This window comes from Canis lupus, chromosome 3 (assembly GCF_003254725.2).
Source record: "Canis lupus dingo isolate Sandy chromosome 3, ASM325472v2, whole genome shotgun sequence".
Lineage (NCBI taxonomy): Eukaryota > Metazoa > Chordata > Mammalia > Carnivora > Canidae > Canis > Canis lupus.
The window spans coordinates 31,755,469-31,779,646 of record NC_064245.1 but is presented as its reverse complement, the minus strand read 5'-3'; the positions used below and the strand labels follow the sequence as shown (position 1 = coordinate 31,779,646).

Below are 24,178 nucleotides of genomic sequence, written 5' to 3'. Positions count from 1 at the left end.
ATCTTTATTAGTGTCCTATAACTCACTTTATTAAATGAAAAAAATATTGGATGCCTGGGTGGTGCAGTCGGTTTAGTGTCTGACTCTTGATTTTGGTTCAGCTTATGATCTCAGGGTTAGGAGATCAACTTTCACATCAGGCTCCACACCTAGCATGGTACCTGCTTAAGATTCTCTCTCTCTTCTGCTCCTTTTGTTCCACAATCTCCCCTGCCCAAAATAAGAAAAAGAAAAATTATTTGAGCAAAAATTATGTATTTTTGAGGCTCTTTCCAAAAGGATTTAATTACTCATATATATATATATATATATATATATTATTTATTTATTTATTTATTTATTTATTTATTTATTTTTAAACAATCTCTGCACTCAATGTGGGGCTCTAACTTACAACCCTAAGATCAAGGGTTGCATGATCTGCCAACTGAGCCAGCCAGGTATCCCTAATTACTTACATTTTGATCAAAGTGTACCTATACAGAAATCAGGAACATTTTATTTTTTTATTTATATTTTTTTATTTAAAATATTTTATTTATTCATGAGAGACACATAGAGAGGAAGACATAGGCAGAGGGAGAAGCAGGCTCCATGTGGGGAGCCTGATGTGGATTCTGGGATCATGCCTGGGATTCTGGGATTCTGGGATCATGCCTTGGGCCGAAGGCAGATGCTCAACCGCTGAGCCACCCCGGTGTCCCCAGAACAAACATTTTATTTATTTATTTATTTATTTATTTATTTATTCATGAGAGACCGAGAGAGAGAGAGAGAGAGAGAGAGAGAGACAGGCAAAGGGAGAAACAGGTTCCATGCAGGGAGCCAGGCGTGGGACTTGATCCATGGGCTCCAGAATCACACCCTGGGCTGAAGGCGGCGCTAAACCACTGAGCCATCCAGGCTGCCTCAAGGAACAAACATTTTAAAAACCACCAATGTTTTTGGAGTTGTGAAGTGTGTAAGTGCCTAATTGTACAAAAACTTGTCCTGGTTGGTTGCGAGGAACTTACGGTCTAGTTCCTCTGTTGCTGAGTTATGTCCCTGTCTGATGGGTCTGAGGCATGACATTTTTAGCATCTTTACTGTAATGTTAATCACATTAGTACACCATATTTCCAAACTTACCTGGTAGTTTCATAAAAGTTTTTTGTGTTGGAGAGCTGAGGCATAGTCAAGAAACAAATAAAAAGATACTTCTATCTGTATTAGTAATTCAAAAGAGACAGACTAATTCCAGTTGAAAGTTGAGACTGGAATTGTACCATGGCAAGGAGGATAAGAAGGATGCCAATCAAGTAACACAACAAATCCATATAAAGTAACTCAGACAAAGGGATGGAGGATGGAGAATTCAATGGAATCCTTTTATTTTTAATGATGTGTGGGATCTCAATTGTCCTCCTTACTCTGATTTGGTGTGCTTATTTGCTGTATTGGTTTTCTATTGCTGCCCTAACAAATTACCATCAACTTTTTGGCTTAAAACAGCACAAATGTATCATCCTACAGTTCCAGAGGTCAGAAATCCAACACAGATTTAACTGGGCTAAAATCAAGGTGTGGGAGGCTCTAGGTGAGAATCTGTTCTCTGCCTTTTTCAGTAGAGACCTTGCATATTCTTTGGTTCATTCTCCTTTCTCCATCTTCAAAGCCAGCAATGTTGCATCTCTCTGACCCTTCTTCCATTGTCATATCTCATTCTCTGACTCTGACACTTTTGCCTTCTTCTTACAAAGATCCTTGTGATTAATTTGGGACCCGTTTAGACATTAAGGATTATCTTCCCATCTCAAGACCCTTAATTTAATAACACCTGCAAAGTCCCTTTTGCCTATAAGGTAACGTAGTCACACATTCTAAGGATTAGGACTATGGACATCTTTGGGGGAGGAACATTATTCTGTCTACCATCTCCACTCACCATTCCATCAAACGAGACAATTATTAAAAGCCAACTCCTGGCTTTTAATGAATATTCTAGTGTTCTACTTAAATTTACTGCAAGTTAGTATTGTCTTTTTCAGAGAGGTCTCCTCTCTCCTTCCAACCAATGTTCTGGAAAATGCCCTACTACATTTATAAGTCATCTGCGATCCTGAGTAAATTTAACAGTATTAATTGGAAAACACTTATATAATACTAATCTTTTAAAATGCTAGAAATACCAGAGGGGAGTGGGCGGAGGAACAGGTTAAGGATAGGATTAAAGAGGGCCCTTGTTGTGATGAGCACACAGTGATATATGGAAGTGTTGAATCACTGTATTGTACACCTGAAATTAATAATCCACTGTATGTTAACTAACTGGAATTTGAGCAAAAACCTTAAAAAAATACATAAAATGCTAGAGGTTGCCACTATTCACTTCAGAAGGAGAAAGGCAAATTCAGTGATAGGGAGTTGAGCTAAAGAAAAAATAATCATCTGTTATGCTTTCTCATGCTCTTGGCTGGCCTCTATAGTAACAAAACCAAAGCACAGAAGAGCAAGTGAACAACACTTTGTACATGAGAAACTATTTGATTTACTAATACATGATTTTTTAAAAAAAATACTGTATTAAAGAAGTCTTGCTTATACTTCTATAACAAAGATTTTCACAGTTTTGAGGTATAATTGACATATTCTATTACTGCACTTATGTAAAATGTACCCTTAGTAGGTTTTGATGTATGTTGCATGATGTTATAGGATGAAAGTATCACCATGAGCAAAACAGTGAACATATCCATCACCCCAAAGTTTCCTTTTGCCGCACCGTAATCCCTCTGCCCTTACTGTCCTCTCCACTCCCAGTCAGCCATCTACTTTCTGTTGCTATATACACCTTCCATTTCTTAGAATTTTATATAAACATAATTGTTTGTTATATACTTTTTGTCTGGTTTCTTTCACTTACTGAAATTATTTTGAGAATTAGCCATGTTATAGCATATATCAATAGTTTATGCCCTTTTATTGTTCAATGGTGTTCTATTATATGGATATACCACAGTTGCTTTTATCCACAGTTGCTTTCTTGTTGGGCATTTGAGTTGTTTCCATTTCTTTGGCCATTACAAATGAAGTTGCTATGGAATGTTAATTTACAAGTCTTTTAATGGATATATACTTTCCTTTTTCTTGAGTAAATATCTACCAGTAGAATAGCTGGTCATATGGTTGACATATGTTTAACTTTTTAAGGACATGCCAAATCGTTTTCCAAGGAAGTTACACTATTTTATGATCCCACCAGCAGTATACGAGAAGGAAACGAATTTTTAAAAATTTAAAAATATCTGCTTGAACACTCACATGTAAGTTGTGTAACATCATATGCTGGAGAAGTGGTCTGGGCATTTAAGGAGCCTACATAATGTTAGCAGGTCTATTATATACACTTTAAAAAACAATGCACTGTGTAACATGACTCTTAAGTGTCAGGTGGGAGGTCCAGATAAATGTGAGAGGAGTCTGAGCTACAACAAAGAGAGAAAGATGATTACATGAGACAGGGCTTTGTTGGGATGATTAGAATACCGGCAGAAAAGACCTGTAAGCAAATTCCTTAGGTTAGCATAATTTCTAAGCATTCTTTTCATACAAACTAACCACTATTTTCATTGTGATCATCTAACTCCTATAGGTATGATGGCATTTGTTAGTTATTGCTACATACCATCTATATAAAAACTGGTGGCTTACAACAATCATTTAGTGTTTTTCATATGTCTGGACCAACAGTGCATATTCGTGAACCTCAACCAATCATATTAGTCTGTTGGCTCAGTCTCTGGTGTCTGGACATAGTATGGTTCATCTGGGTAGCTCTGCAAGTTGCTCTGTTCCACGTGGTCTCTTTCTCCAGCAAACTAGTCTAGGTTTCTTAGCATAATTTAGTCTGGGAACCACTACATCTTCTTGGCCAAAAACAGTCCCAAGGCCTCAGCAGAATCAATGGATGAAGTGGAACCACAAAGTCACTCTGCAAAATGCATGGGCACATGGATGGGTAGAGAATTAGAGCCATTTTTCATCAATCTACTATATCATCAGAGACTAACATGCCAACATCTTTCAATATGTAATTCCTTACTTGACTATGTTACCTAGGTAGACTTTGGCTGAGACCAAATAATTAAGCAAAAAAAAGTCTTCTGAGCCAGTTCTAAATGTATGGTTGCCTGGTTACCAGCTCACAGAAGATTAAAAAGCTTTTAAATTAGTAGCTGCAAAAAATAAGTTAATTAGTAGCTGCATAGTCACCTATAACAAAACTGGAGGTCGTTGGCTAATCAGATGAGTCTGAAAAGAGCAAATTATATTTGGCATTTTCTGGTTCAACAAGCATTCACTTAAAAAACATTCCCACCCAACATTATTTACATTTCGAATACCAGTGTCTATTCAGAAACCAGAACATACCCAAAGGACCTTAGCACCTCCAACCAAGATATTAACAGGCCTCACACCTGATCTGGCTTGTTCCTCTCTACCACACACACGTCTTAAAAATGAGTACTGCCTTTGCCCATCTTATTATTTTTTTAAAGATATGTTTATTTTGAGATAGAGCAAACCAGTTGCAGGAGGGGCAGTGAGAGAGGGAGAGAATTGTCGAGCAGACTCCCTCTGAGCACAGAGTCCAAGGTGGTGGGGTGCCATCCCAGGACGCTGAGATCATGACCTGAGCCTGAATGGAGTTGGAGGCTCAGCCAACTGAGCCTTTGTTCATTTTAGAGAAAACCAGGGTGCCTGGGAGGCTCAGTCAGTTCAGCTATCTTTCTGTTCATTTCAGCTCAGGTCATGATCTCAGGATCCTGAAACCAAGCCCCAGGATGGGCTGCCCGCTGAGTGGGAGTCTGAGATTCTCTCTCTCCTTCGCACCCTCTGCCCCGAGGGGGCTGTCCCTAAAATACACAAATCTTTAGAGAAAACCATGATGATGGCGGGTCTTAAGGACGCTCTCCATTGGAGAAGCCAACGCAGGAGAGCCGCACAGTAGGTTTCCTATGTATCTCCTGAAAACGCATTTCCGCTCCTAGCGTCTCCAGAAGCGCTTTTACCAAACCAAGTCGCCCCTCGAGCTCCTCTTTCGGGTCTGAGTTACGAAAGGGCCCTGCTGGGAGCCAGTCCTCCGCGTCCACCACCAGGCCCCAGGTCCCCGGCCCAACCCTGGCCCCCGCTGGCCCCCTCGGAGCTCCCTTTTCCTAGGGGACCGCTGGGGAGATTGCTGAAAATGCAGCTTCACAGGCTAACCACACGTGGGAATTCGCAGTTCAGGAAAGCGGCACGCGGAACTTTTATTTTGATCAACCGGTTGGCGAGCTTCCTTGCCAAGCCCGCCCTCCGCGCCCCGCGCGCCCCCCGGCTCCCCCGGCTCCCCCGGCTCCCCCGGCTCTCCGGAACCAGCGCCGCCTCAAGGAACCGGAAACCACACGAAGGCTCGCGGCGGAGGGGCCTCCGCTGCGCCGCTCTGCGCGTGCGCGGCGCCTCTGGCGTCAGTCGGCCGCGCCCGGGCTCTCGGCGGCGGCCCTGGGTTCCGGCTGCGGCGGTCGTCGTAGGTCGTCCGGGGCAGGTTCCCCTGGGCGCTCCCCCATGGAGGAGGCGGCGCGCGCGGCTGCAGCCCCGAATGCTCTCGCTTCTTTCTGTACGGCGACGAAGGCCCTGGCCGCGCGAGCTCGAGAGGCGGCGGCCCGTGCGGCCTGTGTGGGCGTGTAAGCGGAGCTGACGAGGGCCAGGGAGTGGAGAGGCAGCCGCATGGCCGGCCACCGCCCGGGGTGAGCGCGACGGGGCTGGCGCTGGGCCGCTGGGCCGGCGTCAGGGCGGCTCCTCTCCGCTCTGGGGACAAGTGTGCTCGGCGTTGGAAGGGCTTTTCTGGGTCCTGCATGGAGGGATCCCCGTGCAGTCCCGTGGAAGCCCGGCTCGGCCCGGGGGGTTGGGGGGGGCGCGTTCGCGGGCTCCTCCACGTAGTTTTCCTCCGTGGTGAGTTTGTAGAAGATGGTCTCAGACGCGCCGAGATGCTCGCCAACCACCGAGCAAGCCTCAGAAGTCGGCTGTGACATTTTGAACACGGCTGTTTTAATTTCTTGACTTTGTAGAGTCATTTAGTCCTGTTTCCCTCTTCCTACTACAAGTGTACATGACTCTACGTACGTTTGGTTTTGTATTTGTCTCTTTAATTTCTTCACTAGGTTTTTCAGTTCATTTAGGAGACATGAGAGAATAGAGAGATACGTTTCATTGCAGTAAACTGTCTTTTGAAGCAGTGTGTTGTGGTTGGATGAGTAGGTTTCATGTTGGTAAGTAAAAGGAGTATGGACACTAGGAGCGGAGCCACATGTTTGAAAGTATTAGTGACTCTGCAGTGCTTTTGCCTACCTCTGTACTTTCTTCTTTCCAGGCCGGAGCTACTCTGCCAGGGTTTAAAACTTTAAATGAGAATAAAGAGTGTTATTTACAAGGAAATGAGAGTGAATAAGTCATCTCTAACCGCTTCCAGCCTTTTTTTTTTTTTTCATGAGACCATATTAAATTTACATGTAAGTGAAAATTTTAATTTATAACTAATGTTGCTAAATTAGGGTTGGAGATGCAGGTTCTGTAGTATTTATAAGTACTGCTTTTAAAAATAATAATTAGCTAAATAAGAGATTGGAAAAAAAATTTTAATTAAATAAAAATTAACTTAAAAATTATTTAAAAATTAAATAAAAAATTAAAGCTGTGGAAACCAAACAGAAGTAAATATTAAGAACTCCAAAGGTTTTGCCTTTGCCTGGGGGGGCTCAGTGATTGAGCCTCTGCCTTTGGCTCAGGTTGTGACCCTAAGGTCCTGGGATTGAGTCCCACATCAGGCTCCCTCTTAGGGAGCCTGCTTCCCCCTCTGCCAGTGTCTCTGCTTCTCTGTGTCTCTCATGAATAAATAAATAAAGAACTCCAAAGTTTTCATTCATTGTGGGCAGCCCCTATAGAAATGGAGTCCAGTGGACACTTAGGTTCCACTTCAGGCTGTGTAACTTTTTCTGTTGCCCTCGCATGCGATTTAACCCCTTGGAGGTTTGGTTTCTTTGTAAGGTGGAGCTAATGATACCTCATTGTGTGTATTAGAATTAATATATATCAGCTACCCGGAACAGTGCTTCACAGGTGTCCAATAAGTGGTAGCTATTACTATTAGAAATAAAAGAATTACACTTGTTTCAGGATATTTCTTTTATATAAAAATACCTTGCAGTGGTATCCTACCTACCGTTGTTCACTCAGTGTCAGCCACAGTGGCCTTTCTTTTTCTAGAATACTGCCTACTTGTTCATATCTTTGCCTTTGCATTTTTTGTCTGCTTTGTTCTTTTCCTCCTTCAAGCCTTTGCTCAATGTTCTCTTCTCCACTAGGCCTCTTAACCAACCTGGTTAAAATTGAAGTCCCTTACCCAATTCCCCAGTGCCCTTAACCATAGATAGCATTTACCACCTTCCAATACAATGTTCTTATTTATTTTTATTGTCTTGCTCTGCCTCCAACACAAGGGAAACTCCATGAAGGCAGTGATTTGGTCTTTTTTACTCACTGCCATATCCCCATTCCTAGAGCATAGTATGTATTCAGCCGTTAGTTGGTTGAGTAAATGAGATAAGCACCTGTCCACAGTGAACGGGGTATAAGTCGTATACATAAGTAACGGTAATACAGGCCTGAAAAGTGTCCAAAGAGAAGTGTGGGTAAAGGCCAGGGAATTCAGAAAAGATTGATTGCTCTGGCTTATAGAATTCAAGCAGGGCTTCATTGTCGAGATATTTTTTAAATGGGCTTGTTAAAAACGAAAGGATAATGGAAACAAAGATATGGAGGAGGAAATAGAGTAAGAATGGCAGCACTGTGTTGACCTCAGGTGGAACACAGGGTACGTGAAATACTGTATTGGAAGATAAAATTTAAAAGTTAGGTTTGGAACAAATAGTGAAAGGTTTTAGCAGATTACAAAATTTGAACTTTCTGTAAACAGTGGGTGGCAGGAGAATGAGATGGCACAGATGTGTTTTATAGAGCAGTGTGACAACATCATGTGTTGAAGCTGGATTAGGATTGGGAGAGACATGGAAGTGGAAGATTGTATTTCACAAAAGGTAGACTCCACCTGGCACACTTGGCCCTTGTATCCAGTGTGAGTAATGAGGATGGAGAAGCCACGGTCAGAATATGAGGAGCAGATTGGAAAGAAGACGATGATCTATACGGAGAGACTGATTGGAGCTGCCACTTGCTTGTGTTCCACCTCTGGGACTAAATGGAGACTCCAATTGGAAAGACAAAAGGCTGAGAATAGGGAGACCCGAATTCTAGTCCTGTTTTGCTACCCACCAGCTGCTTAAGAATTGCTTAACATCTTTGTGCCTGTTTTCTCATCATGGGGCCCTCACCACATATCTTTGAAGTTTTTGTGAAAATGAAATGTCAAAAATGCTACAAGTTTAAAGCTGTAAATGTACTTCTGTTGGTATATTTTAAAAAATTATCTAACTTTGGTAACTGTTGCCTATTAGTCATTTTGCAAAGCAAATCTTAATTTCAGTTTATTTTATAAATATTAGAATACTAGTCTGTCTTTTCCTATCTTAAGTTATGCGTTCTGTTTTAGGAGAAGGTAGGCCAATTTCAGAGTTTTAGGTTGTGTTTACTTCATTTTCAACATAAGTTGTATTTCATGAAAGTTAACGTTAAGTATTCATAAATATTAGTAAAGTAAGTTGTGAAAATTAAAATTTAGAAAGAAGCTGATAATTCTAGGAGCCTTTAAAAGTATGTTTAAAATTAAAATGGGGTCATCTTCAGAATTTTCAGTTCACTCAGCTGTGGAATCCTTGAGGATAGAGACTTACGATGATCTTTATAACTCCAAAGTTTGGCATATTAGAGCTGCCCTGTATATGTTTATTGATCAGATGGCCACATATAAGAACTAATAACAGCCTGGAGGGGAGGAGTGTGGGGTGGGACCTTCCACTTGTGTCCCTCTGAGAGGTAAATGGGCAGGTTACCACCTGAAGCTTGTCATCTCTGGCTTAGGAACACAGTTGAAGTGAAATTTAGCAAGTTTTCTTGTTTAGCTATCCTTAAACCTGGCCCTACTTCTAAGTTAATCCTTAAAAAAAAAAAAAATCTGTTTCAAGCTCTCTCAGCTGTGATTGACCTTTATAGTTACAGAGTGGGAGCAGAACTGAGAATAGTGAAACAAACTCATTCCTAACTTTTAGGACATTCACACTGATGTCGTATTTTCAAACAAATGAGAAAATTCATTTACTTAGTTTAGTGATGAAGACTGCTTTATAAACTTGAGGATTTGCAAATTCTGTATCGCCCTCCCTCCCCCATCCTGCCCACCACCACACTGGTATAGTTCCATGAGAGAACAAACAACCTTAATTCTGTAAAACCTTGTAAATCAGATTTGCCACTATAAAGGAGTGTCTTTTATGGGAAAACCAGCACAGAGAACCAAAGACATTGTCTTTAAGTGTTAATAAATTAAGTAAATATTACTAAATAATTACGCATTTCGTATTTGAAAGTCAAGCTTACGTAAGTAAAGTCTAAATTTGGATTTGTGAGGCAATCACTATTCTGGGATTGGAACTGTAGATAAACCTGACTTGTTTCTGGATATCACATTTGGAGATAACAAAGCTACATTTTATTGATTCCAGAATATGGAGACTACACGTTAGGTTCTCTGCAGATTTTCTATAGGGATGTTTCATGGACTGGGAACTTTTAAGTTGTCACTTCCTCAGTAGAATTTGCATGATTAAGAACATTGCTTGGTGATGATAGTGCTTTTAAAGGAGTTGATTTTACATTAAGGGGTTCTTTCAAGACTTTTAGGTGACCCAGGCTCATTGGAATGCAGAGTGGGCTGAAGTGTTTGGTAGCTGGGTTTCTTTGCTCCTATTTTCCCCAGACTTTCTTACTTTACCTTTGCATTTTTACTTGTGTATAGTACTGTTACTTCCCAGCATACTTTTAACTAGTTTCTACAGTTTTCAAGCTTATAGGCTGTAAAATAGTTGTTACATTTTAGGATGCTGATCTAAATGATGGCAGCTTTACTTTTAAGGCCCGTTATAATTATTCCATTCATCTGTAATAACCCAGAAATATATAAAGACATAGTTTGAGACTGCCAGATAGCTAGGTGCACAGGATTAAAAAGGTGACTTGTGTAGGAGCCCAGGAACTGGCAGTTTAGTGAGAGAGACTGGGTCATAGACATTTAAAATAACTGATCATTTACAATGTGGTGGGAAAAACTGTAAGCATATTTGTTGTTGTTGGCATAATCTTTTTATAATTCATAGACCTAATTCTTACTGCTAACCATTTTGTTCCAAATTCTCTGCATGTTTACATCTCTATATACTGATTTTTGTGGTTTAGAATTATTCCTTTAAAAAAAAAAAAAAAGATCTGTTTATTCATGAGAGAGAGAGAGGGAAGCAGGCAGGCTCTCTACATGAGCCCGATGTCCATCCAGGAACTCCAGGATCACGCCCTGAGCCCTGAGCGCCCTGAGTGGAAGGCAGATGCTCAACCACTGAGCCACCCAGGCAGCCCTAGAATTATTCCAAAGTCAAAGTTGAAGCTTGAGGTTGCCAATGTTTGGCACATAAAGAGACTATAGTTTATTTTATTTTAAATTTAAAAACCATAATAACTTAATAGATTGTTTAGCTTCCTTCGTTAGTGTATCTGTCTGTTAAGGTTGTGCCTCACCCAGGTCATGCACTCAGAGGCAGGACTGAATCTTCAAATTCCCCACCTAGGACATTCCTCAATGCATTTTCTTGCCTTAGGAGTGCATTAAAAAGACTGGGGATACTTTTCCAAATCCCTAGTAAAAGAGCTCAGTTCTGGAAAGGTGTCAGGTGGACACCCATATCGTATGTGACTGATACTTAAAAAACTCACAGCACATCCTTGACTGGAGTGTCTTACCTTCCTTCCATGTTTCAGTATTATCTTTTTCTAGATTGTGGGGTGACTTTGTCTTTAGGACTTGTTAGTGGTTTGTTTGTTCCTTCGTTCCATCCTCCCTGCTTTCTTCCCACTTTCCCTCCCTCTCTACTTTCTTCCCTCCCCCCCCCCCCCCCCCCGTTTCTCTCTTCTCTCTCTTTATCTTCACCCCTCCTCTTTTTCTTTCTCTCTTTCCATGCCCAGTGTGAGGCCTGAACTCATGATCCTGAGATTAAGACCTGAGTTGAGACCACCCAACAGACTGCCCCACCCAGGTTCCTCTTGTTAGTGGGTTCTGTCTTGACATCACTGCAGCATGTATTTTAAAAACCTTAATAATGGAAATGTCCAAACATACATTGTATATACAGTAGAGAGAATAATACAGTGAAACCCTGGATGTGCCTTCCACCTATCTTTACCACTGATCCCCATTTCTGCAGACAAGTTTTGGTTTTTCAGAAGTCTGATGGGAATTTTACATTAAGCCTGTTACGGTATACAAGTTAGCCATCCCAGTGGCATGTAGCAATAAGCATTTTTTTTTTTTTTTTTTTTTTTTAGAAAGAAGGATCTTTTGAATTTTTTTTTAAATTTTTTATTTATTTATGATAGTCACACAGAGAGAGAGAGAAGCAGAGACATAGGCAGAGGGAGAAGCAGGTTCCATGCACCGGGAGCCCAACATGGGATTCGATCCCGGGTCTCCAGGATCACGCCCCGGGCCAAAGGCAGGCGCTAAACCGCTGCGCCACCCAGGGATCCTGCAATAAGCATTTTTGATTTTGCTCAAAGGTCTTTAGATCAGCAGGGATGACTGTTTTTTGCTCTGCACGTGGTGATGATGGAAGGGTGCAAAGGGGCACTCAGAACTGGCATTCTTGTCATTTACACCTACCTCCTATTGGCCAAAGTAAGCCACTAGAGGCCATGTTCCAAGCCATTGGGGTGGGAAGGACTGTACCTTAGGAAGTGTTCCAGGAACCATCATGTGACTCAACAGGCAAATCTAAACACTGGCCCCTTTGTTTGGAGTGTCATCTCAGTGTGAATACTTTTCACCGTTATTACAGAACATTATCACCCATTATTTAACTGCCTTTTGTCTGTCTCCCCACTGAAGACTAAAATTTAGCTATCACTATTTAATCCATAGAGTTTACTTAGCACAGCATATGTTTGTTAAATACTGTTTGAGTAAATGGGTAAACTAATTGAAGGACTATGTGGATAGGAAGTTAAGTTGCTTTTGCTAAAGGCCAGAATCTCATAACTTGAAGGATGGAAAAACTTGGCTAGTTAGCAAGGGTTAATGTGTGAGGATTCTGACTGAATTGCAGATTAGTTCTGGAACTTGGAAGTCAAATTGTGGGACTGAAAATACCAGGGACGCCTGGGTGGCTCAGGGGTTGAGGGCCTGCCTTTGACCCAGGGGGTGATCCTGGAGCCCCGGGATTGAGTCCCACAATGGGCTCCCTGCCTGGAGCCTGCTTCTCCCTCTGCCTGTGTCTCTGCCCCTCTCTCTGTGTCTCTCATGAATAAATAAATGAAATCTTTAAAAAAGATAAAGCTGATTCTTAAAAAGAAAAAAAAAAGAAAATACCAGAAAGTTGGTTATAACCAATCATAAACCTTATTGCTAAGTAATATTTTTTCCTCTATTTTCTACACTTTGCTGTAGTTCATTTATCAGCAGAGGTCATGAATTGGCCATTTGAAAATAATGTGTAATCTTTGGGAAGCCTCTGCTTCCATTCTCCTCTTGTGGCTTGAGCCTTTCTAGTTCCATAGCCCTCATGCTCCCTGAAAAGTCTACCAGTATCACACTTGTACCTTGGCAAACATCTGTCTGCCAGAATCTTCATCCTCTGCTAACAAAATAATGTGAAAACCAGCTTCTCTCTGCATGCCCCTAAATAGGCTAAATAAATAAATTACTGTTTATAAATAAATAAATAAATTATGTTTACATAGATTTCTAAGAAGAAAGTGTATGTGTAAGAAAACTCTTTTGAGTTTCCCTGTATAGATTATTCAAAAAGGGCACGTGAAATTGGTGAATGTATTTATAAACTAGATTTATATATTTTCATCCTGTAGAATTTTTTAAGATTTATTTATTCACAAGTGACACAGAGAGAGGCAGAGACATAGGTGGAGGGAGAAGCAGGCTCCCTGCAAGGAGCCTGATGCAAGACTCAATCCCAGACCCTGGGATCATGCCCTGACCCAAAGGCTGATGCTCAAACATTATTTAAATATGAAACCAGAGTTTATAAAACTGATTTAAAATTTAAATTTAGTATTAGCATATAAAAGTAGTTTTATTTTTATTTTTTCAGTTTTATTGAGTTCTTCTTGACATATAACATTGTATTAGCTTAAGGTATGCAACATAGTGATCATATATGTGTATATTGTAAAATGATCACCACAATAAGTTAACATCACAATTACAAATTTTTTTTCTTGTGATCTTTTAAGATCTTTTAGCCACTTTCAAATATATAATATATAGTCAACTATAGTCACCATACTGTACATCACAGTGTAGTCAAATATATATAATACAATATATAGTTAACTATAGTCACCATACTGTACATTACATCTCCAAACTTAATTATCTTTTGGCCACCTTCACCCATTTCTGTCACTCTGCTACCTTCTACCTCTGGTAACCATCAGTCTGTTCTTTGATTCTGTGAGTTTGGTTTTTAAGTATAGCTTTGTATCACAATCCCATCTTTTGACAAAACTATGAGAAATATAATACATTAGCAGTAAATTATAAATAGTAAATATATTATCAGTGGTTGTAATGAAAATACTCCTTTATGAGAAGAGAAATGGAGTAAAATTTGAATTGCATGTGGATGATCATGATCGCTCTTTTAAAAATCTCATTTTGTTTTATTTTGCATTTAGATTTGAAGATTACATAGTCCTGCTTCCAGCACTAGTGGCTTCTCTGTTTTGTGCTCAATGTGACTCACAAGAACTTCTTTAGTAACAAACGAAATGATCCAGGGGCGTGGAAAATATGATTTTTACATTGGTCTGGGATTGGCTATGAGCTCCAGCGTTTTCATTGGTGGGAGTTTCATCTTGAAAAAAAAAGGTCTTCTGCGACTTGCCAAGAAGGGCTCCATGAGAGCAGGTAGGCTGTGCCCTATGTGACTGAAATGACATCAGTGTGTGCTTATGTACTTAGGTTCTTTGATGACAATCACATCTTTATTCCTAGTTAGTATATTTGAAACTTTGAACTCTGCAAGCTTTGTAAATGCTTATAGAGAATCAAATGTCAGTTTAATTTGGGGGTGGGGAGTTTGCTTTTTTTTTTTAAAGATTTTAATTTATTTTTGAGAGCGAGTTTGCATGCATAGGAGCACGGGTGGGGGAGGGGCAGAAGGAGAAGCAGACTCCCTAGTGAGCAGGGAGACCTATGTAGGACTTGATTCCAAGACCCTGGGATCATGACCTGAGCCAAAGCCACATGTTTAACTGATTGAGCCACCCAGGCACCCCAGACATCAGTTTTGTAATGAGAAAAATAAAAAGTGAGACAATGTCAAAATAAGCTAACTATTCATTCCTGCAATTATCTAAGTTGAAATAGGAACCATTCCCCATTTAGCATCCAGCCTTATCTTTAAATTTTGGTATGACTGTAGAGAAGGAAATAAGGATTTATGAATAGAATCAGGATCTTACTGAAGGCTAGGATTTTTTGTCTAGGATAATATAAGTTTTACTTATACCTTAAGATGTTTTTCCTGATGATCTCAAATTAGCAGGAAGGAAAGAGAAGGCTTAGTGCAGTTGAAGAGTATTCTGTTCATTGATTTTCTGAAGGGTTATATTGGTTGTTTCCCCAGAAACTGTTGACAAGTCACAAGACCTTGGGGGATATTCAGTATGATTAAACCCCCTTCTCACTTCATTTAGTTCATTCATGACAGCTTACAGAGAGACCTACTTTGGCAATAAAAAAAAAATCACTTTCTCCCTCTTTCCTGTGCCATCTTAATGGCCAGAGCTAATCAATCTTAAAATAGTAGCCTCTATTAGAGGTTAGTGGGCAGAGGAGAAAGGATTAGTATATGTTACCTGAATAAGTGTATTTCCTATTCTTGTCTTAAGGCAAGCACTCTCATTGTCCATGATGGATATGCCTGTCAAAGGGTTCATTTACATTGGCCTTTTCTTTTTGACAATGGCTTAAGTACCAGTTGCTTCCTGATTTTATTAATTTGGTTGGGAGGAAAGTCAAGTAGAAAAGGAAGATGAGCATCTCCTGGCAGCTGTAGCCTGTGATGAAATGCTCAATCTTTTTATGTATGGTCATATAAGACTCCTTTCTCTATGGTTACTGCCTCATAACCACACCTATTTCTTATCCACAATCAGACTAACTTACTTGAAGTCGGGTTACTTCTTATTGGTTCATTTTCTTTGCTTGAAGCTGAGTTTGCAAACAAGAGAATGAAGTATAGACCTTATGAATATAAGGATTGACATAATTCCTTCACTCAACAGTATAGTGAAAACCTAAAAATTTTAACATTGTCCTAATCCTCATTTCCTTTTCCAAGATAATCGTAAAAATATCTTAGAAATCCCCTTATACGGTCATAATGGAATCTTCAAAATAATAATAATCAACAAATGAGATATTTTAAAATCTGTCATTGCTAATAATTGTCATAAATTTTTAAAGTCTGATAATCTTCCAAAAAAGTGAAATATTTTTTCATTCACAGGTCAAGGTGGCCATGCATATCTTAAAGAATGGTTGTGGTGGGCTGGATTGCTATCAAGTACGTATAGAGAATATTTCAAGGAAATACTATGGTTGTATATTAAGATATTTGCATATACTAATACAGCCTCATATTACTAGAATATTTTATTATTTATTTTTTTAAGATTATTTATTTATTCATGAGAGACAGAGAAAGAGAGAGAGAGGCGGAGACACAGGCAGAGGGAGAAACAGGCTCCATGCACGGAGCCTGACATGGCACTCGATCCTGGGACTCCAGGATCATGCCCTGGGCTGAAGGCAGATGCTTTAACCGCTGAGCCACCCAAGGATCCCTATTATTTAATTTTTTTAATAAAAGATTTATCTGTTCTAGGGAGAGAGAGACAGAATGAATAAGCAGAGGGAAGGGCGGGGGGTGGGGGAGAGAATCCCGAAGCAGACTCCCCACTGAGTGTGGATCCTGGTATGGGGCTCAACCCCAGGACTCCAAGATCATGACCTGAGCCGACATCAAGAGTCAGCTGCTTAATCCACTGAGTTACCCAAGGTGCCCCTAGCACTTTTTTTTTTTTTTTTAAGATTTTGTTTATTCATGAGGGAGATTCAGAGAGGCAGAGACATAGGAAGAGGGAGAAGCAGGCCACCTCAGGGAGCTTGATGCGGAACTTGTCCCAGGACCCCGGGATCATGCCCTGAGCTGAAGGCAAATGCTCAACCACTGAGCCACCCAGGTGCCCCTGCCTCTAGCATTTTTTTAAACTTTAAATAAACCTTTTTTAAATTATTTTTTTATTTATTATTTTTTTAATATCGTGTTTTTTTTTTTTTTTAAGATTTATTTATGATAGAGAGAGGCAGAGGGAGAAGCAGGCTCCATGCTGGGAGCCTGACGCGGGACTCGATCCCAGGACTCCAGGATCGCACCCTGGGCCAAAGGCAGGTGCCAAACCGCTGAGCCAACCAGGGATCCTTACCTTTGTTTTTTTAATGAATAATACTCAAAATATGTAAAATTTAAGCCAGTAAATTTTTTGAAGCTAGCACTTTAATAGTTTAATTTGAGTGAGAAAACTTTCTTTCTTTTTTTTTTTTTTTAAAGATTTTATTTTATTCATAAGCACAGAGAGAGAGGGGCAGAGACACAGACAGAGGGAGAAGCAGGCTCCATGCAGGGAGCCCGATGTGAGACCCGATCCCGGGTCTCCAGGATCACACCCCAGGCTGCAGGCCGCGCCAAACTGCTGTGCCACTGGGGCTGCCCGAGAAAACTTTCTTTTACCTGTCTAATTAAAATGTCTGATAGAGCTATATGTTTTTTAAAATTCTGTTTAAGGGACACCTGGGTGGCTCAGCAGTTGACCATTCTGCCTTTGGCTCAGGGTGTGATCCCAGTTCGGGGATCAAGTCCCTCATCAGGCTCTCTATGAGGTGCCTGCTTCTCCCTCTGCGATTTGTCTCTGCCTCTCTCTGTGTCTCTCATGAATAAATAAATAATTAAAACGTCTTAAAAAGAATCTCAGTTTAAGAAGGTAACTTAAAAAAGTCCTAGAAAAATATCCTGTTTTTAATTCCTTCTTCATGATTTTCATTCCAAATTGGAAAGGAGATATACATTTGATAAGTGTCTGTGCTTATTTTAATGATTACCTTTAAAAAGGTACAAAGAAAAAAATGAATAAGACACTGAGCCTTGAAAGTATTCTATGTAAGCTTAAGAGCCGTTAAAATAATGAGACTGATTTGACTCTTCATTCAACAAATATTTATTGATCATTTCTGGTATGCCAGTTTTTATTCTAGGTGCTGGACATAAAACTAATCAAACAAAAAAATCCTTATCCCTCTGAGCCTTAACATTCTAGATAGAAGCAAACAAACTCGCATTAATTAAAATGTGTGTTAGAGGTATATGCTATACATTTGTAAAGTAGGGAAGGGATGTAATGTGAAGGATAGGTAGGCTTACATTTTATTTTTATTTTTTTTATTTTTAAAAAGATTTATTTATTTATTTGTTTGTTTATGATAGACACAGAGGGAGAGAGAGAGAGGCAGAGACGCAGGAGGAGGGAGAAGCAGGCTCTGCCGGAGCCCGACGTGGGTGGGACTCGATCCCGGGACTCCAGGATTGTGCCCTGGGCCAAAGGCAGGCACCAAACCGCTGAGCCACCCAGGGATCCCCAGGCTTACATTTTAGATGGGAGGCTAAGACAGTTCTCTTATATTTAAGAAGGGGGACTAGGGCAGAACTTAGTATCTGAGTAAAAGATGTAAAGGAGCTAGCCATATGGATATTTCGGGGAGGAACATTTTAAGCAGGAGAAAACAGTAAATGTGAAGACCACGAGGCAGACCATGTGATAGGCAATTTGAATGTGATAGGCAATTTGAAATTTGAATGTGATACGCAATTTGAAATGCAAGATAGCCTACAAGGATTCTTGCCCCCTGGTATTCACACCTTTGTATAATCCCCTCTCACACTGAATTAATGCTGACCCAGTGTGATCATAGAATTCAAAAGAAGTGATGATGTATGTCTTCTAAGGCTAAGTCACGAAAGGTATTGTGGTTTTACCTTGATTGCTTGGATTTTTAACTCTGAGGGAAACCGGCTGCAGTAGTGTTAGGACACTCAGGCAGCCTGTAGGAGGTCCCCAGGCTATAGGCAGTACCAACTTGCCAGTCATGTGACTAAGCCACCTTGGTTGTGTCCTTCAGCTCCAATCCAGCCTTCAGATGACTGCCACCCCAACTTCTATCTTTGTCTGTAGACCTCTTAAAAAATCCTGAGAAGTACCTATTGATCTCTTTCTGAAGTCTTGACCAACAGAAAATATGGCTTTTGTTTTAAGCTGCCAAATTTTATAGTGTTTTATTATAAATACAGTACTGGATTATTAAATCGTGAAGGTAACATTAAAGAGGCAAGAATAGTAAGGGAGTGAATGTAGGGGAAGTAGCGGGGGATAAATTCAGAGAATAATGAGGGCCTGGACCGTGTGGGTCTTTGTAGGTCACAGAAAGGACTTTATGTGTGGGCAGTCATTGGAGACTTTTGAATAAAGGGTTGACATGATTTAATTTAGATTTTAATAAGATCTCCCAGGCTGTTTTGTTGGGGCATAGACCACATAGAAGCAGAAGCAGAAAAACCAAGTGGGGAGGCTATTGCAAAAATCAGATGATGGTATGGACTCAGGGTAGTTGTAGTGAGTGTGTTAAGTGGTAGAATTCTGGATGTGTTTTGAGGGTAGAACTGGTAAGATTTATTGAAAATAAGTTAAAAGGCTGGATAGAATATAAAAAACAACCTTTCCAAAGCATGAAACAGCAAACGTGTAATGAATTACCTAGCCAAGATCAGGGAAGGGTGTGGAGCTCAGAAGGATAAACTGAAGACATTTTTGCCCTAGAGGTAATTATGGACTTCAGAGCAGGCATCTGAGAGGTAGAGTGAACTTTTGAACTAGGCTAATTAAGGGTCAAAGTCAGGTGCTACTAAGAATGAGAACCTGTATAAGATTATTGCATTGGAATCATAAAAACAAATAACAAAAACATCTTTTACAAGATGCACATAGAAAACAAGGATATAGAATGGCTGGAAGAAAAAGATGGAAAAGCAACCTGAAGAAAGTTGAGATTGCTGAATATACTAGAAAATAAGCTTCAAAGCAAAAACTAATACTAGAGATAGAGGCTTATTTTGTAGAGATAAAATCTTCAACTCATCGGGAAGCTTTGACAGTTCCAACTTTATTTAATAATATGGCCTTGAGGGGGATCCCTGGGTGGTGCAGTGGTTTAGCGCCTGCCTTTGGCCCAGGGCGCGATCCTGGAGACCCGGGATCGAGTCCCACGTTGGGCTCCCGGTGCATGGAGCATGCTTCTCCCTGTGCCTATGTCTCTGCCTCTCTCTCTCTCACTGTGTGCCTATCATAAATTAAAAAAAATACATATATATGGCCTTGAAAGATTCAAAGCAGCAGTTGACAGAGCAACAGGAGAAGTAAATTCAAAATCATATGGTAAAATATAAAATATAACACTCAGTATAGGAGAAGCAAAGTAAAATTGTTAAGGTTATAGAACATTTGAATAATAAATTTAACCAAATTAACCTGGTCTACATTGTTTTCAAAGGCTAATAGAATATTATATAATGGACTATTTTTGCTAGATCATAAAGCCAGTCTTAAATTTTTCAAAGGATTTAATGGTGTATTTTCACAGATCATTATAATTACAATAGAAATCAGTAACAAAAAGATTACATAAAAATCCCCATGTTCGGAAATTTAGAAATACACTTATGTATCCATGGTTCGAAGAAGTCAGAATGAAAACTAGAAAATATTTTAAAAGTGTGTTTACCTTAGAAAACAATATGTGGGTGCCAAATACAAAATATCCTAACTTTTGAACATTACTGAAATAATGAAAGTTTATAGTTTTTTAAAAAATTTATTTTAGCACATCATGAACAAATTAGGTATATTCTAGGGATGCAAAGTTGGCATAACTTTGGAAAACCAACCATTGTAATTTATGATGTTAACTAATTGAAGGAGAAAAATTACCATTTCACTATGATTTAGCAACTATCATGACTAAAAAGAAACCATCTCAAATAAGTAATTTTTTTTAAAGATTTTATTTATTCATGAGAGACACGGAGAGGCAGAGACAGGCAGAGTGAGAAGCACGCTCCTGTGTGCAGAGCCTGATGTGGGACTCAATCCCAGGACCCTGGGATCACGCCCTGAGCCGAAGGCAGATGCTCAACCACTGAGCCACCCAGGTGCCCCTAAAACAAGTAATTTCAGGAAATTTCCTTAATGTGACAAGATTTCAAAGACAAAAAAAGCCAAAACAATCACAATAAACACCAAAATAAAGAAATATTTAAGGCTTTCTTTTTGAAACTGGGAACAAACAAATGACCTCTTGTTACTCCTTCAGTATTTTTAAAAGAATTTCTAACCAGTGTAGGAAGGCAAGGGGATGGAATAGAATTAGAAATACGTAAACTGGGTAGCCCGGTGGCGCAGCTGTTTACAGCAGCCCGGGGTGTGATCCTGCAGCCTGGGGTGTGATCCTGGAGACCCGGGATCAAGTCCCGCGTCGGGCTCCCTGCATGGAGCCTGAGTCTCTGCCTCTCTCTCTCTCTCTCTCTCTATCTGAATAATAAAAAAAGTAAATCTAAAAAAAAAAAAATATGTAAACTTGTATTATACTGATTGTATAATTATGAGTATAAAAATTCCAATGAATATACAAATTATAAAATAAGATTTAGCAAAGTGTTAGATACAAAGTCAACATATAAAATTTAGCTGAATTGGGGATCCCTGGGTGGCGCAGCGGTTTGGCGCCTGCCTTTGGCCCAGAGCGCGATCCTGGAGACCTGGGATTGAATCCCACGTCGGGCTCTCGGTGCATGGAGCCTGCTTCTCCCTCTGCCTATGTCTCTGCCTCTCTCTCTCTCTCTGTGACTATCATAAATAAATAAATAAATAAAAATAAAATAAAATAAAATAAAATTTAGCTGAATTGTAAGCAACAATTAGAAAATGAAATGTTAAAAGTACTATTTGCATATAATTTTTAAAAACAGGAATCATTTAATTATAAATCTAACAAAAGATGGGAAAGATACCTACAGAGAAAATGAAATAATTACTGAGAAAAAGACAAATAGAGGGGTGTATTATTTTTATGAATTGAAAGATTCATTATTGGAAAATCATTTCTTCCATAGTGACAAGCTAAATGCTGTTCCATTTAAAACTAGGTGATTATGTGGTACATGGTAAGTTGATTTAAATTTTATATGGTAATACAGAAGTCCAAGTAAAGCAAAGCAATTGAGTTAAAAATTTTAAAATTTGTTAACATATAGTGCAAAATTGGTTTCAGGAGTAGAATTCAGTGATTCATCACTTATATACAATACCCAGTGCTCATCACAAGTGCCCTCTTGAATACCCATCACCTGTCTAGCCCATTCTTCACCCTCCTCCCTTCATCAACCCTTAGTTTATTCTCTATCATTAAGAGTCTCTTATGGCTTGTTTCCCTCTTTCCTTTTTTTCTTTCCTCCCTTTCCATATGCTCATCTCTTTTTTTTTTTTTCTTTTCTTAAATTCCACATCTGAGTGAGATCATAGGATATTTGTCTTTCTCTGACTTATTTTACTTAGCATAATGCACTCTGGTTCCATTCATGTTGTTGCAAATGGCAAGATTTCATTCTTTTATATTACTGAGTAATATAGCATCATATGTATATACTACATCTTTTTTATCCATCAGTTGATGGAGTTGGACTCTCTCCATGGTTTGGCAATTGTAGATAATGCTGCTGTAAACAGGGGGCGTACTCCTTTGAATCTGTTTTTCCAAGCCTTTGGGAACATACCTAGGAGTGCAATTGCTGGATGGTATGGTGGTTCTATTTTTAACTCTTTGAGGAACCTCCGAACTTGTCCAGAGTGGCTGCATCAGTTTGCATTCCCACCAACAGTGCAAGAGGGTTCCCCTTTATCTACATCCTCCCCAACACCTGTTGTTTGTGTTGTTAATTTTAGCCATTCTGACAGGTGCAAGGTAGTATCTCATATGGTTTTTATGGTTTTTGATTTCCCTGGTGAGTAATGTTGAGTATTTTTTCAAGTATCTAGCCATCTGGATGAATTTTTGGAAAAGTGCCCATCCATGTCTTCTGCCTATTTGTTAACTAGATTATGTTTTTTGGGTGTTGAGTTTGAGCTTGTTAAGTTCTTTATAGATTTTGGGTGGTAACTCTTTATCAGATATTTCATTTGCAAAATATCTTCTCCCATTCTCTGGGCTGCCTTTTGTTTTGTGATTGCTTCCTTTGCTGTGCAGAAGCTTTTTATCTTGATGAGGTCCCAAAAGTTCATTTTTGCTTTTGTTTCCCTAAGCAAAGATATTCTTAAGAGGTGAAAGGATTTGTTCTACTGGATATAGAGATTTACTCTGAAGCTACACTAATTAAAACAGTGTGGTACTGTGCCAAAATACATAAACCAGTAGAATGGAGAACCATAAAACACGACAGTATATTTATTACAAAGGTGGTATTGAAATACGGAACTGTGCTTTTCAGTAAATGTTGCTGTAACAATCCATGTGGAAAAAATAAAATTTGATTTCTACTCCAAACATCAGATCAACTCCAAGTGGTTCATAAGCTTAAATGTGAAAGGTGGAACACTAAAGAATGTAGGGGATAAAGAATTTCAAGAAAGATTTCTAATAAAAGAGATGAGTGAGATAGGTGAAGGGGACTAAGAGTACACTTAGGATGAGCACTGAATAATGTATAGAATTGTCAGATCCTACACCAAATAATGTATAGAATTGTCAAATTCAAGCCTTAAGTATTTTGTGCACCTGATATTAATATTAACACTGTTGGGATCCCTGGGTGGCGCAGCGGTTTAGCGCCTGCCTTTGGCCCAGGGCGTGATCCTGGAGACCCAGGATCGAATCCCACATCGGGCTCCCGGTGCATGGAGCCTGCTTCTCCTTCTGCCTATGTCTCTGCTTCTCTCTCTGTGTGTGTGTGACTATCATAAATAAATAAAAATTAAAAAAATAATATTAACACTGTTAACTGGTAGAATTTAAAAATTAAAAATAAAAAGGATTTCTCATACAGTTTGTATGAAATACCAACCACAAAGAAAAATATTTTAAAATTTGACATTAAAATTGAGAACTTTTAGTGAAGAATTTAAAAGAGTGAAGAGGCAAATTACATAATACTTTAAAAAGAACTAATATTTTTAACCCACAGAAGGTTCATGTCCAAAAATTTAATTACTTCAAATCAGTACCTGATGATGTCTTTTGAATATAAGAGTTGGGTTTTTTAAAAAAGAAAAAAACTAGTGAAAAAGACTTGGGAGAGGTGTTTCACATCAGTTTTAGCTGCTTTTAATTAATTTGTGTCTGTTATCATAGGATATGTTTTTAAAAAAAATTTAAAAATCTATAAGCATAAATTAGATCTATTCAATTAAAATTACAGATTTGTATTTTTTTTCGGATTTGTATTTCTAATTGGTTTGAATTCTATTCTAATGATAATTTACAGGAGAACCCTTATTGAATAGGTAGGAGAAAATAGAGAAATTACTAAATACAATTGAAATAGCATTTTAAAAAATATACATTTGATCCTTCAACAATATGGAAGTTAGGGCCCCTGACCCCTTGTGCAGTTGAAAATCTGCATATGACTTTTGACTCTGCCAAAACTTTAATATTAGCATACTATTGACCTGAAGCCTTAACCAATAACATAAATAGTTGATTAACACACATTTTATATATGTATTATATACTATATTCCAAACAACTATAGATAGGAAAATC

At 39.2% G+C, this 24,178-nt stretch overlaps 1 protein-coding gene across 2 annotated transcripts in view; it reads left to right on the top strand.

Moving 5' to 3' along the window:
- Nucleotides 1–5,473: 5,473 nt before the first annotated feature.
- The window catches only part of NIPA2 (NIPA magnesium transporter 2), a 32,568-nt gene continuing 13,863 nt past the window's right edge, over nt 5,474–24,178 (top strand). Inside the window, exons 1-4 of one of the 2 annotated variants that reach the window (XM_025437517.3) lie at nt 5,475–5,765; nt 6,389–6,527; nt 13,927–14,158; nt 15,765–15,821. In XM_025437517.3, coding sequence (XP_025293302.1) covers nt 14,020–14,158; nt 15,765–15,821 — 196 coding nt within the window. In that variant the 5' untranslated portion in view covers nt 5,475–5,765; nt 6,389–6,527; nt 13,927–14,019. Of the gene's footprint in view, nt 5,766–6,388; nt 6,528–13,926; nt 14,159–15,764; nt 15,822–24,178 lie in introns of both variants that reach the window. The other variant, XM_049107996.1, reaches the window with a different exon arrangement.